Source organism: Coniophora puteana (genome assembly GCF_000271625.1).
Source record: "Coniophora puteana RWD-64-598 SS2 unplaced genomic scaffold CONPUscaffold_2, whole genome shotgun sequence".
Lineage (NCBI taxonomy): Eukaryota > Fungi > Basidiomycota > Agaricomycetes > Boletales > Coniophoraceae > Coniophora > Coniophora puteana.
In genome coordinates, this window is record NW_006913054.1 from 646,064 (window position 1) to 660,422 (window position 14,359).

Below are 14,359 nucleotides of genomic sequence, written 5' to 3' on the forward strand. Positions count from 1 at the left end.
TGCTGCGTCCGTGAAAGGAATTTTGGTCTCACGATTTCGGCTGCCACCCAGCGCTTCCCGGGCCGGCGTGGGACACCGCAGCGGAGACGATTTCCTGTGTGCGCACTGCGCTTCTTGACTCGTCAGCGAGAGGAAGACCTACGCGTCCTTTCTCTTCTCGCTGGTACACCAGTCGTTTAAGGCTTCAATCCAAACATGCCTGGCACACCCACAAAGCGCAGAAAGTCCTCGCGCTACTCAGAGACGGATGCACTCACTGAGCTGGCTTCTGTATCGAACGTCTTCGCCATTGATAACCTTTTGCCAGCTGGTGCAATACCCATCCCAACAGCCAAGTCTCTTGATCTCCCTCAGCTCGTCGCGTCACAGCCGTCAGCTACCGATGGCTGGCACACTCTGCCTAGTCTGGCTCAGCTGCACAACGCGATGACAGAGCAGCTGTTGCTTGCCCTTGCCTTCCTCGTTGAGCACTATTATGTGCGCGCGACGTGCTGCACCACGCCCTCGTTGAACAGATTCCTGTTTGTGCGGATCTACCTAATACCTCACGACTTGCCGAACGCGAGAGGTCGGCTCCGCAACCGCGACGCGGTAGTCGCTGCCCAGGCGCGAGGCTACCTCAAGATTCTCCTCGCCGAGGTGCGCCAGGAGCCGTCGTGCTGGGACGCGGTCGCGACAACGTTCAAATTGAAGGACCCAAAGATGTTTGTGCCTCGTGAGCTGGTACGTACGTCTCTTCTTCGCGCCACAAAGTTTCCCGAACGTCGCGTAGGACAATCGTTCCATGGCCGAGATCTACAGCGACCTACCTTCCCCGCGTGTATCATCAACGAACGCGGCCGACGCGCTCTCGTCTGTGTGGGGCCTGCGGAGCAGCCTGTACAACTACCAGCGCCGGTCGGTCGCAATGATGATCGAGAAGGAGGCGTCACACCAGGTTGTGCCAGACCCGCTTTATGTCAAGATGCCCAGCATGCGCGGGCAAGACATGTTCCTCCAGCCAACGACGATGGAGGTACTGCGAGAGTGCCCCAATATTGCGCCGGTGAGAGGTGGGATTCTGTGCGAGGAGCTCGGTTAGTCTATGTCTGCGGATGACATAGGCGCTGTCTTGTGCTTACTCCGCCGCTACTAAGGAACGGGGAAGACCGTGATGGTGCTCGCGCTGATACTGGCGACCATTGAGGAACGTCCCGATCCTGAAGACTGCGATCTGTATGAACGCCCGGTGATGTCTCCGGTTGCGTGCCGAACGTTCAGGTCGCCAGAATACGCCACCTCTCATTGTCATGCTCACGGAGGTCCTCGATCTGAAGAAGTATGGCCGGTTCCAAGTCTGGTAGACATCCTCATCCACGGCCTACGGACTCTTCCGTGCGCCCCTGGTGTGAGGGAGTACGAAGAAGAACTTGCGGCACGCAACTTGTGGAAGCCGTTGCAGAGTAACATCCCTTTTTATCACGTCCACAGGGAAGCGCCGTCGTCGCGCTCACGGTTGCGAAAAGTCCAGAGCCATCCGCGGGTCATGTACCTCAGCTCGGCAACGTTGGTGGTCGTGCCATCCAACCTGTTGCGCCAGTGGGATCGGGAAGTTCTCAAGCATTGTACGTCGGACGTCAAGTACAAGTTACTGCGCATAAAGGATCGTATGCCATCGGCCCAGGAGCTCGCGTCGCAGTATGATGTGAGTCTGTCAGGTACCGCTCTTCGTTGTTGACATCTGAGACCGAACTGCTTAGTTGATTGTAATGAGCGACGCCTGTAAGTACCTCGATCCATACCGCATAACAACCGCTCACAAAACACCAGGCCTCCGCAGAGAATCGACCCGCACCAACGTCGAATCCCTCTTCACCGCCCAGCCCTGCACCTGCCCCTTCATCCCCGGCTCGCGCGTCCCCGATTGCCGATGCCCGGGGCGGCCGGACGCCTCGCCGCTGCTGCAGGTGCGCTGGAAGCGGCTGGTCATCGACGAGGGCCACACGTCGGGTAACATCGAGCACACGATCAACCGCTTCATACCCACCATGAGCATCGAGCGCAAGTGGATCGTCACTGGCACGCCGACGGCTAATACGCTTGGGCTCAGTCTTGGGCGGTCGAATACGGAGGATCTGACGGGCGGCGGCGGGAGTGGCAGCGGTAGTAGTGTTTCGGACGAGGCGAGCGACTCTGGTGATGAGTGGCAGGCTGTGGGATTGCTCCGCGAGCCTGAGCTTTCGGCCTCGCCTGCTGACCAGCAGCCCGCGACGGAGAGCGGTATCGTGATGAACGTCGACGATGATAACGACACCGATGCAGACCCGGAGCCCGCGTCTGCTCCCCGGCGCATATGGACGGTGGACGATCGAGCAAACCTGCGCAAACTCAGCGTGATGATCGCGAAGTTCCTCGGCGTACCACGGTTCAAGAGCGACGGGAAGCTCTTCACGCGCTGCGTGTCTTCGCCCTTATGTGCCCCGCAGGGACCGCACCCGTTCGCGGTGCAAGTCCTGAGCCAGGCGATGCAGATGGTGATGGTGCGTCACAGGTGCGTACCCGCGATGCTTTGTTCCCCGTGCTTCAGTGCCACTGGAAGGACATAAAATCGGCTAACTTGGACGTCAGGATCGAGGACGTGGAGAACGAGGTCGGGCTCCCGCCGATGACGCATAAAACCGAGTACATGGACCTCGACCCATATGCACGCAAGTCGTACAACGCGATGTTGGCGGCTGTAGCGGTCAACGCTGTTGATTCGCGGCGGACGGATATTGTAAGCGTTCTCGCGTAACATTACGGGAAAAGTCGAAGCTCATCCATGTCAGGATTACCTCTTCCACCCGAAAGTCAGTTCCTTGCGTTTTATGGGTGGTTCGACGCACTAAGCCGTTGGTTTAGAGATTGAAAGAGCTGAATACAGCGGTTGCTAACATGTCGCAGTGCGTAGTTCTTTATTCTCTTCCACTGTCCATCGGCTGAGGCAATAGTATTAAACAGAGGGCTATTCTGGTCTGCGTCCGACATTCTCTATAACGTAGACCAGATCTCCTTTGACGGCGAGGAGCTCCTCGATCGTGCCAGAGGACGTGGGGTGCCGCAAGCAGATATCGACCTGCTGGAGCAATCGATCCGCCATGCGTGAGCTATCAACTTCAACCCACATCATCCCAGCAGCTCATAAATGTCTTCGTAGACACGCAGCAGCCAACGACAAGCTCTGGCGAGCGATGCAGGTGCACGAGGACGTCCCCTTCCGCGTCTCGCACCTCGATCCGCCGATCTTCGCGGCCTGGAACCGCGGCAAGCTGGGGACGACGCACGGCGCCGAGGATCTGCCACTGCGCGTCATGCACGCGAACAGGCTCGTGCAGCTGCGCGAGCTCGTGCGCCGGCGGCCGCTCATCACGCACGGCGCGCTCGTCGACGAGGGGCTCGGTGTGCGCGCGCTCGAGGCCGCGAGGTGTGAGAAGAAGGCTGCGAGTGTGCAGGCTGTGGAGAAGGAGGATTTGATGAGGCGGATGGTCAGTGAGGTGGACCAGGAGATGGAGGTGCTGATGAAGCGGGCGGATGAGGAAGAGGAGGGGGTCGCGGAGCCGGGGACTGTTATGTCGACGGCGTTGGCGTCGCCCTGCGCTCCGACAGCGCTGGCGCTTTCTCCCTTGCTGGCTTCGTCTCCGATGCGCCAGACGCGTGTGGGTGGCTCGTTGTCCACGAAGTTGAATTTCATTCTCCAGGAGGTACGACGTATCCTACAGAATTCACACTAAATCTAAGTGTATGTGATAATTCCAGGTCCTCGAACACCACCGCGACGAGAAGTTCCTCATCTTCTCCTCGTCGCCACTGACGCTCGCGCACGTCGCCGAAGGGCTGTCGCTGATCGAGGTCAAGTTCCTTCGGTACACGACCGAGATTATGCGGGACAAGCGCGACGACTTCGTCATGACGTTCGAGACGTCGGACACGTTCCGCGTGTTTCTTATGGAGCTGAAGCATGCCGCTCGTGGATTGTACGTCGTATCGAAATGTTTCGACTTGACTTGGTCGTTGACTTATCTCTGTATAGGAACCTCATTTCGGCCTCACGTATCATCTTTTGCGAGCCGGTGTGGCAGCCAGATGTTGAGAGTCAGGCGATCAAGGTATGGACTTCGTTTATTGTACTGCATAAGACGAGGCACTCATTGGCGGAAATTAACAGCGTGCCCATCGTATGGGCCAGACCAGGCCTATCGTCGGTACGTTACGGACTACTCTGCTCATTAGAAAGCACACTTGACGCCCTCCCTTAGTGAAAACCCTCGCGATCCGCTCGACCGCAGAACAGGAGATGATGGACCGCCGCCAGCACCTCAGAGGAGCAACCAACAAGATCCCACCGCTGACTTCGGACGCGGGCATGAGGCGGTTCCTGGAGGTAAGAGCCCAGCTCCTAAATCCATCCCGTGGGCGTCATCTGAAAGTGACTTTTAGTCGCCGACGTTCCTGTCTGAAAGCTCTGGGGAGGAGCATGCACTCGATCTACCGTTTTTGGGTGACTTTGATTCGTCGCCTCGTGTCGAGGACGAGGACAATGCATCACGGAGCGCGATGGATGTAGAAGAAACTTTGTCGGAGGATCGGCCCATGGATGTTACGGTTGTGGATCAAGATCGACCCGCAGTAATTGACAAGCCGCGAAAGGTAGACACAAGGTTCGCTGAAGATGTCGTCGGCTCGACGAACGGGTCTTCGCCGCAAGTCAAGCCGCAGAAAATAAGTGTAAGCTTCGCAGAGGATACCGATGGCCCGGCGAACGAACCCTCGCCGCAAACCAAGCCACACAAAGTAGGTGTAAGGTTTGCGGAGGCTGTTAATGGCTTTGCGAACGAACCCTTACCCCGGAAAGCCAAGCCACGAGGAGCAATAGTGAGGTTCGCGGACGACGTGGACGAGTCAGCGCCTGTGGTGAAGACGACAGAAGCGCCGGAACCGCTCGAGCAAAACGCGGGCGTCAAATTCGTGGCTGGTTTTGATCGTGAGCAAGCCGAAGCCAGTAGATCTCGGAGGGAAAAGCCGTGGAAAGTGAAGGGAGTGCGGTTTGCTTGATGTTGGAGCAAGAAGAGACGATTGTGGTTTTCTGCGACTTGGAGTCACTAGGTTTTATAGTACATTTCTGATTCGTCATTGAATGGGATTGTGTAAAACGAATGACCAAATTCGATCGCACGTCCATACCGGTATGTATGTGCGCGGCCTACAGGATGTATACAAGTGACGAAAAGCTCTAGTAGAGACTTTGAAATCTGACATGTCTGGGAGCGCGCTGAGCCGGCGCCTGAGCGTGGGAATTTTACGGCGCTTGATGGTGGGGACGCGCTTGAACGCGTCGCCTCAATCCAAAGCCTCACTCACACAAACTTGATATTGACTTTATCCTCATTCTACCCTTCACCAATCCATCGCATAACCTCTACCCTATTGATGCCAAAGAAACCTCGCTACATGAACCAGCTTGCACATGGAGCCAGCTTTGAGTCAGATGCAGCCAGCGTACGATTGTTACAGCGTGGATGTCGTCTATCAAAGGGGTCCTCATTGACTATATGCAGAGCTCCTCGTCTTCGGGTACATCGTCTCTTGAAGATGGCAACATATTGGGAGCCCGAATCAAATTCAATCAAGCTGTAAGTCTAAAGCGCGTTGCAGCATACGCGTCATCACTTATATAGTCCGTCGTGGGCGCGGTTTAGCTGTCGCTGACCAGACGGCAAGTCGACGTAAGGGCGCCTCAACTATTCTCTTCATGCATCTAACGTCGGATGCTCTAGCATGCAATGCAGACACACACAATTGCTCAGTTTCAAAATACCAACCACGTAGTCGTTTCGCCCCAAGAGCATGCCGTTATCGAAAAGTTCTTGTCCGATGCATATATCTTGACACGCGACTTTGATGACGCAGCTCTGGAACTCAAAGACCTACAGAGAAAGATTGACCATTTTACACGCGCGTGCAAGAGATTCACTTCTGCTATTGGACGTCTTCCAGCCGAGATCTTGGCCGAAATCTTCATCTTGACACGATCCCGCTATCTTGGTGATGCGAAGGACTCATACCTCAGCACCAAACGTCACCCAGGGCTTCTGACCTCCTTCAACGAGGCTCAGGTATGCAGACGCTGGAGACAGGTTGCTCTCAGCACTCCACGACTGTGGAACACGATGCACGTTCATGGGACAATGAACTTGAACCAGGACGCACTGCGCGCGCCGCTCGAGATGCTCTCAAGGGCGGCGTCTGTTCCTTCATACCTTGCTATCGGGCTTCCGCCGGCTCACGTCAGGTTTCTTCAGAGGTGCAAAAAGGGACCGCTGTCGGCATTCGAACAGAAGTGCACAGGTCTTGACGTTTATACGGCGCCGGATTACAAACACAGAAATTATTTCTTCTACGACTATGGCAAGGTCGAAGGGCTTCTCGCGCGATTCTGCAAGGTAGAGAGACTGTCACTTTTGGGCTGCAGATTTGACGCCGATTGTACAAAATCATCCATACACTGGAAGAATCTAACACACCTGCATCTGCGACTGCGAAACAAGATCGGTCGGACCACACCAGTTTCCCTACCTGTTTCCCCTCATCTCACAGTTCTCGTTATTGAACTCGTCAACTCTCTATCTTTGGACCCTGCTTCGTTATCGGCCTACCCTCGTCTCACAGAGTTATTCCTAGATGGCCCAATGTCAAGAGACTCCCGCCCGTTCTGCCATGAGGGACTGAAGCGCGTTGGTGTGCATAACACCGGGTGGCACTGGAACGATCATGTCGAGCGCTTCCTGGACCTGGCTACTCTCCCCTCGCTCGTGGAACTGTCAACATCCATTCATGAACACATGGAGGCGCAGCTAAGCGAATTCATTGACCGCTCGAGATGCCGCATTTCTCGTCTGGAGTTTGCTGATACCGGCTTCGCAAAGGACGGGGATCTTTACGAGAGACAGCGGCTAAGGACACTCGGAAGAAAGATCGCTAATAGCTTGAGTGTTCCTATTGCGGAGTTTGCGGATTGGCCAAGTGACACGAGCACGATGCGGGAGCTCAAGGCTAGGTGGTACTCGTGATGTTGTGTAGTAGATGACGGATGTCCCCCACGACCGCGAGACGTACTATCTTATGCAGTGCAAGGACAATGTAGATTGAGACCAGAAGTGATCGTTGTCATAACAGTTCGCGTCGTCTGTCCTGCTGCCCCCATTACTAGTCCGATCATGGTCTACCTAGTATCTGCTGAGCCCCTCGCAGAGCCGTCCCGCCTCTCTTGCAAACGTAGCTGCCTGCTGCCCCTACGCCCCTGTGCTAAGGGCGATGCTAGCAATTCCGTGGAGCCCCCGACATCGCTCCCGTCTTGGGGGCCTACGCGCGTTTGCGCCTGCGCGCGTTTGCGCCTGGCTCTTCCATCTTCGGAGTCGCGGAGGATGTGGTTGGTGCGTGCTCCCAGTCTTCTTCCTGGTTAGAGCTCAAAGACGAAGGCTGGGACGATGCACCTTCCATCGCTCCACTGTCCAATTGGGCTCCCTGCTGCGATATCCTGAGGGACGCACGCTCAGCCTCTAGTTGCGCGGTCCTGACAGCAACTTCATTTGAAGCCCCTGATACGTGCTACAGCGACCCAGTGGAGCCTTGCTTGAAGAGATTTCGTGAACCCGAATCCATGACGCTTCAAGGATGGAAGATGTAAATGAGGAGTCGATTTGCAGGCGGTTCACCTAGTCATAGTGCATGGTAGTGCAGTCTGGATAGGGCGTGCTAGAGCGTGCGCAAAGTTTGGCATGCAGCGTCGGTCTATGAAATTTAAATCTCAGTCGCGCGTCGTCTCCCATGACACGACCAGCACTCTACCAACACGGTCATCGACAACCTTATTCGCCGTCTCTCGGGAACCATTTCTTCGCTATCTCACCAATTCTTGACGAGAAGAGTTGTATACAACATAAATTTGTGCCAGCAGCGTCCAGATGGCGACAAACAATATAAGTCTGGTCACTTCCTTACCGTCAAGGGCCATCTACGGACCGTATATAGCCCACTACAATTCCGTGTCCTTCAGCTCAGCAAATCATATTTTGCAAGGAGCTCGCCAACGCTGTATGTCTCTTGTGTATGACATACTTTATAATTTCGTGTCTCTGATGGGTTCCGTTTTCAATTGTACTCAGCTTTCGCTCACCGGATGGAAGGTCGAGGTGCGAGCATTTAGCGATACCCCTAACAGCAGCGTCTGAGTTAGGTTCATGAGATAGAGCGAAATAAACAAACACGCTCTCGCGAGCTACTCTACTTCCAACTACGGCGCTACCCTAACCGATGCCGACTTAATACGTAGCTTCAAATCTAGCGCATATATCTTGACTCGGGACTTCGACCATGCGATCAAGGCGCTCAACGAGCTCAAGAAGAGGCTCGATCACTTCACCAACGCATACGATAGGTTTACTTCTGCTCTCGGGCGTCTTCCCGTCGAAATCTTGACTGAAATCTTCCTTTTGGCTCGGCTTTCCTACGTCGGCGATGCAAGGCCATCCTGTGACACCATGAGAGCCGCTTTTTCTACCTCCTTTAGTATATCTCACGTCTGCAGACGCTGGAGAACCGTTGCTCTGAACACGCCTCGTCTCTGGAACAAAATTCACCTTCGCGGGAAATACACTACACAGTGGGGCTACGTGCTACAGTCTCAGTTCCTTCCGAGGATCTCTTCTGTTTCGGCTTACCTATCCGTTGGTCTTGCCGTCGCTCATACCAAGTTCTTGAAGAGGTGCAGTTTAGGTCTGCTAGCGTCGTTCGAGCAAAGGTGCAAAGGACTAGACGTATATGCGGTCCCCAACCACAAGAGAGATTTTCCTTGGTTTATGTATAGCGGACTACAGCCGTGGCTCTCGCGCGTTTCAGTCGACTTGAAAGGCTTTCACTCTTAGACTGCTTCCTTGACGTCGATGCCGCACGTCTTTCCGCAAACTGGACTAGACTTACTCATCTTCATTTGCGGATGCGAAGATATGACACCATCACTGGCCCTTCTTTGAAGTTACCTGCCATGGGGCCTGGTCTTAAAGTTCTTGTCCTCGACCTCTGCGAGAATCTCAGCCTACATCTTTCGTCTCCTCTATCGGTTTATCCCGAGCTCACCGACTTCTACTTGTCCGGCTCGGTGACGCAGACCTCCGCTCCCCTCTCTCATGAGCGGCTCCGGTGTATAGCTATCTACCACCCCGACGCTGCCTATGATATGGGACCATTTTTGACGACCTCGGGTTCCCTCCCCTCTCTTGAAGAAGCAGCGATTTATCTAGACAACAAGACGGCAGAGCACTTGCCTGGATTCCTCCTTCGTTCAAAATGCTCGCTAGCCTGTCTCGGATTTATCAACCCCTGTTTTGGCGCTAAAGGCTCAGTTGAGCAGGAGCAGATGAAGGGGATAGGGGCCAAGATTGCTCATGATTTGAGTGTTCTGACGGTGGAATACGAACCTGAGTGGAGTAAGATGCGGATGATGCAAGAGTTCAAGGCTATGTGGTATGCGTGACGTTTTGTTATGGTGGTGTCAAGGAAAGTAAATGTAGTGATGTACTGAATGTTATGCAGAAACAACGTCGCTCTGAGTCAATGCACATCTGTTGCCGGACCTTAATGGTTTTAGGGGTGTTTTGAAGCTTCCTGCTACATGGTTAGCACCAGTGGGATTGTTTAGGCTTCCACGGTTCTCTTTGGTTCTAACGCCGCGTTTCAATGATGTTTCATGATCAAGATCTCGCATGAAAATCAGTCAAGATCGCGCCGCTTATCACGCAAAGTCGGAGAACTCACGCTCTCAGGATTGCTACCGCTCTTGAATTAGCCGCTCACTCCCTTTACGATTGGTGGGTACACTCCTCATTTATCTCGGTACTTGGTCGCATCGTCTTTTGTTTGGCGTGTGCTCTTGTTTGCTCTGAGTTCAGAGAAATATTCATCCCCATGTGTTCAGCACGCTCGCATCCTCGAAGCGCACAGCATACATTCTTGCCCCACTGTCACATATAACAACAAAAGCCGGTTTTCAGAAGGAGCTCGGTAAGAACATGTGTCCGGCTTAGGCCCCTAATCATAAGATAATGGAAGCATTGTCCCGCAGCGAATTTATTTTGGGTGAGAAAGCAGAGACACAAGGCACTGACCGTAATGTTAGCCATGGAGACCCGTTTCGAGTTGTCATATAATGTGCGTCTAACTCTTTCTCGCAGCTCATCTCCCACTCATGACGCTCACCTCCTCTGAAAAAGCTGCCATCGCTCTCGCAGCGGGGGCCGCCCTCGCGGTCACGACATGGCTTTCAACCAGTAAGAAAGGCGTTGACAAGGCCTGTCCTCCAGGTCCGGCAGGAATCCCCCTGTTGGGGAACGTGCACCAGCTTAATTTGTCTCAACCTTGGCTCACATTTACGGAGTGGAGAGACTTATACGGTAAGGTGATCACCAGAGTCCAGTTTACCAGTGCACTGACTCGTTCTTTGTCGGCTGCAGGCGACATCACGTACTGTCGACTCGCAAATCAAGACATTATCCTACTCAACTCGGAGGAGACGGCGGCTGACCTGTTGGACAAGCGGTCGCTCAACTATTCCGATAGGACGAATATGTCATCTCTGCTTGAGACGTGAGTAGTCACTTCTTCGCTTAGCGGAGATACGAAACTCACGAGGCTCCTGCTTCTTGGGGGATTAATCACGGCTACATAGATATTCACTGGGAACATTGACCCCGTTCTTGCCCTACGGTGATGTTTGGCGTTCGCATCGGCGCATTTTCAATCAAGGAATGCGCGGGGATGTGGTTGAAGCGTATCATCCCGCGCAGGCGCAATGCGCTCTCGACCTTGTGGACGCTTTGGGGAAGACGTCCAATCAATGGTATGAGCATTTGAGAAGGTCAGTCATTTGCAACAAGTTCACCTCGTGCCGTGCTGACACTAGTGCCACGTCAGGTACTCTGCGGCAGTAATCTTGAGCGCGGTTTATGACCACAAGCTAGAGCCAAGGGACGATTTCATTTATAACACGATTCTAGAAGCTACCGAAGCTCTCACCAGGATCGCTAGTCCTATCAATGTCTCACTCGTTACTATCTGCCCTCTCCGTGAGTCACTCTTCGCTGTCTTTAGGTTACATCGTGACCTATTGTTATTACCAAGTTAAATATGCGCCAACATGGTCGCCTGGTGGTTGGTTTAATGCGGCAAGATGTCGGAATCTTATCCATGACTTGTCGACCGTGCCGTTCGCATCACTGGAGGAGAAGATTGTGAGTAGTGTATGCAATCCTTCCAAAAATTCCTCATTATCCGCGCAGGCTTCTGGGCAGGCGAATGAATGCTTTGGACTTGGTGCGTTGAAGAGATTCATGGATACGAACAAGGTGGAGGATTTCGAACAGGTTGTGCGAGACGTGTGCGGAATCGCGTACGTAGGTGAGTGAGTAGTCACAGATCCTTTTATCGTTACGCCTGATGTCGTGACGCCGCTAGCTGGAGAGGAGACGGTGTGTTTATGCAGAGATCTTCCTCTTGCTTCTGACGAATGACCGTTGTTATAGACCGGAGCAACGCTCATCGTTTTTATGCTAGCCATGGTTCTTTATCCCGAGGTCCAAAAGCGTGCGCAGGAAGAGATCGACAAGGTCGTGGGAACAGATCGTCTCCCTGATTTTCAAGATAGAGCGTCCTTGCCGTACCTGGAAGCGGTGTACCGAGAGACAATGAGGTTGAAGCCTGTTGGACCGATAGGTGAGATATCAGCGGTGTTCCATTCAGCTCCCCGACCTTTGACATCCACCGTGTGGGTAGGTGTTCCTCATGCAGCAACGAACGAAGACGTTTACAAAGGATACTATATCCCCAAAGGCAAGTCGATTGAGCCTTGATCAGCATGCACCTCTCATCATGTCGCGAATAGACGCTGTTATCATACCTAATGTCTGGTAAATGGTATCGACGTCTTGCTCTGCGATTTCTCTGAAAAAAGGACATCTCAGGGCCATGTCTCAAAATCCGGTCAAGTACCCCGACCCCTCCGCATTCAAGCCTGAGCGGTTCCTAGACTCGGAAGGAAAGCTAAACGACGACACGGTCACCTACGCATTCGGATTTGGACGTCGCATATGCCCTGGCAGGCATTTCGCCAGCGGATCTTCCTGGATTGCCATGGCAAACATATTGGCTTCGTTCAGCATCGGCAAAGCAAAGGATGCTGCAGGGAACCCCATTGACTGTGAACCTGATTGGTACCTGGCTATATCAACGTGAGTTCATTTGAGGCAGACAACCACATAAGATGTTCATCGCACTGACGGCACCCACTGGCAGATACCCAAAACCATTTCCTTGCACTATCTCTTCCCGGAAGTGAACTTACCTGTGTTCGTGTCTGGGATGACAAGACATCGATGTTCGGGAGAATGAGGTCCTGCGAATTGTTTTTGAGTTAGCCTGGGTTATGTATTACGTAGTCGGACCTCGGGCTGATGTTTAAATTCGTGTCAGGGTGACAAAAGTTATCTGTACGCGCATATCAATGAGAGGTTCAGTAATTGCAAGCTGCAGCATACTTCGCTGACCGGCGGACCATGATGTGGTGAACTGCTGAATCCGTTGCGGCATCTACCAAGCATGCGTCGGTACTTGAATCTTATCAACTGTCTGCCTTCAAGCTGCAACTAGAATGACTTGTGCTTGAAGCCTGTGATTTCGATGCTGACCCCGCAGAGTCACTGTCCGCAGACTGGCTAGACTTGACTCACCTCTGGTTACATTCAAAGTTTCGTGTAAAGGCAGCTTCAAGGTGTTGTCCCGCTTATCGGTGACACCGAACTTGAAGGTCCTTTTCGTATGGTTAGACATCCGTGCATGCCTGCGCTGCATAGCGCCGGGGAGACACGCCACAGCAGTGCTTCCAAAGAGTGAGGCGCGCATGCAGACCCACGTCACCTCTCAAATCTGCACAGCTTTCCCCCTTCAGCTGAACATGTGAAACATTTGAGGAAGCATGCTGACGCGTAAGCTAGGTCAAGGAAATGATCGTGCTTATTGACCAGTATGGAAGTGCATGACATGGTCAGTTGGCACTACAGGGCAAACGTCAAGCATCTATCCTGTTTTGCTGAATCCGTTGGGGGGTACATGTCCGTTAGCCTGCAACCATGCAATAAGTACCTGTGTAGCTAGAAGTTAGGGCATTGATCAGTCAAAGCGAGCCAGATAACGTTACTTGTAAATTGGCCATCACAGCTTCGTGCTCGGCCTGCCTCTGTTGCGCCTCCTCCCTTTCCTTCGCCTCCCTCGCTGCCACAGAGTCCGCAGCCCACTTATAAGCAAATCTTTGAGCCTCAATCACATCGTCCACAATGCCCTTGCAGACGCAGAAGTCTTGCATTTCGATCTTTGGAGTAATCATCATCGTAGCAGGTTTCACGGTGAATATGACACGTTGGCTGTCTCCTATACCCTCTCGAAGGTTGAGAACGACTGCTTTTGGTTCTGACAAGCCTTCTTCAGGTGGCACGTAGCCGAGGGAGGGTGTATTGTGGAAACCGTCAATTGGATGGGGAAGTGGACGCCCAGCATACTCATAGACTAGTTCCACAGTGCGAAGGACTTCGCCTGTGGGATAGTCGTCACAACCAAAAGGGATGTTTTCCCAAGGAGGTGGCATGGCAGGATCAAGGAGAGGTCGACTATGGGGTATGACTGTGGTGGTATTTGATCGTGAAAAATCTTATTTTGGATTATTTTGAGCAATTATATAACTTTAGCCGGTATTTTGTCAAAAAGCTGAAGAAATTCTGCATGACCCCTTGACACCAGAGACAAACGCAAATATTCCGATTCTGAGTAGGGTTTGAGTGAGGGATTGGGATGGTAACTAGACTCTACCGCTTTTCAGTCCGCGAATAGGATTTGAAAAAGATACCATTTCAATGCCTTTTCCGCCCTTGAAAATAACTTGAAAATGATTATCTTTTCATCATGTTGACAGGATGATTGGTCAATTCCTATTCGGGCGCTGAGAAGGCATTGAGAAGGTACTAAGGTGGCATTGACCTGATGACGTCATTCGCGGCCTTTTCGAGCACTAAATATATTATGTAATCAAAGCCTACTCAGCCATTGGAAAGGCTTAATTATTCGTTATTTGATATCGAAGCCTATCCGGAACATAAAAAAGTCATCCTATTCTATGCAAAGTCATTGGGGCGATGTGCATGAATTTCGCGCGGCCGCGTACTCGATCGCGACGTACATGTAGCCGCAGTCAGCGGCTCGTGTCGAAGCTGGTCTGGGGATTGACACACGTCGGCCTTGGTTG

General features: G+C 52.9%; 5 protein-coding genes across 5 annotated transcripts; 4 read left to right on the forward strand and 1 right to left on the reverse strand.

The window, feature by feature from the left end:
- Window positions 1-331: 331 nt before the first annotated feature.
- On the forward strand, window positions 332-5,207 carry CONPUDRAFT_116969 (uncharacterized protein). The gene is made up of 15 exons (XM_007766298.1): window positions 332-723; window positions 773-1,076; window positions 1,137-1,697; window positions 1,810-2,098; window positions 2,147-2,530; window positions 2,608-2,755; window positions 2,808-2,828; window positions 2,881-2,921; window positions 2,980-3,120; window positions 3,176-3,719; window positions 3,775-3,992; window positions 4,049-4,124; window positions 4,184-4,220; window positions 4,275-4,399; window positions 4,456-5,207. The coding sequence occupies exons 1-15, from the start codon at window positions 427-429 to the stop codon at window positions 5,068-5,070; spliced, it is 3,801 nt and encodes a 1,266-aa protein (XP_007764488.1). The 5' UTR covers window positions 332-426; the 3' UTR covers window positions 5,071-5,207.
- A 3,851-nt stretch (window positions 5,208-9,058) lies between these two features.
- On the forward strand, window positions 9,059-9,547 carry CONPUDRAFT_149662 (uncharacterized protein; the record flags this gene model as incomplete). The annotated part of the gene is made up of 1 exon (XM_007766299.1): window positions 9,059-9,547. The coding sequence occupies one exon, from the start codon at window positions 9,059-9,061 to the stop codon at window positions 9,545-9,547; it is 489 nt and encodes a 162-aa protein (XP_007764489.1).
- An 819-nt stretch (window positions 9,548-10,366) lies between these two features.
- Window positions 10,367-10,883, forward strand: CONPUDRAFT_42439 (cytochrome P450; the record flags this gene model as incomplete). Its single annotated transcript, XM_007765791.1, has 3 exons — window positions 10,367-10,463; window positions 10,524-10,656; window positions 10,739-10,883. Coding segments are annotated over 3 exons (375 nt in total), but the record flags the coding sequence as incomplete, so codon positions are not given.
- Window positions 10,884-11,624: 741 nt separating this feature from the next.
- On the forward strand, window positions 11,625-12,300 carry CONPUDRAFT_48940 (cytochrome P450; the record flags this gene model as incomplete). Its single annotated transcript, XM_007765925.1, has 3 exons — window positions 11,625-11,781; window positions 11,842-11,902; window positions 12,030-12,300. 3 exons carry the CDS (start codon window positions 11,625-11,627, stop codon window positions 12,298-12,300), a joined length of 489 nt encoding a protein of 162 aa, XP_007764115.1.
- Window positions 12,301-13,140: 840 nt separating this feature from the next.
- On the reverse strand, window positions 13,141-13,705 carry CONPUDRAFT_69795 (uncharacterized protein; the record flags this gene model as incomplete). Its single annotated transcript, XM_007765968.1, has 2 exons — window positions 13,141-13,185; window positions 13,262-13,705. 2 exons carry the CDS (start codon window positions 13,703-13,705, stop codon window positions 13,141-13,143), a joined length of 489 nt encoding a protein of 162 aa, XP_007764158.1.
- Between the last annotated feature and the right edge of the window lie 654 nt (window positions 13,706-14,359).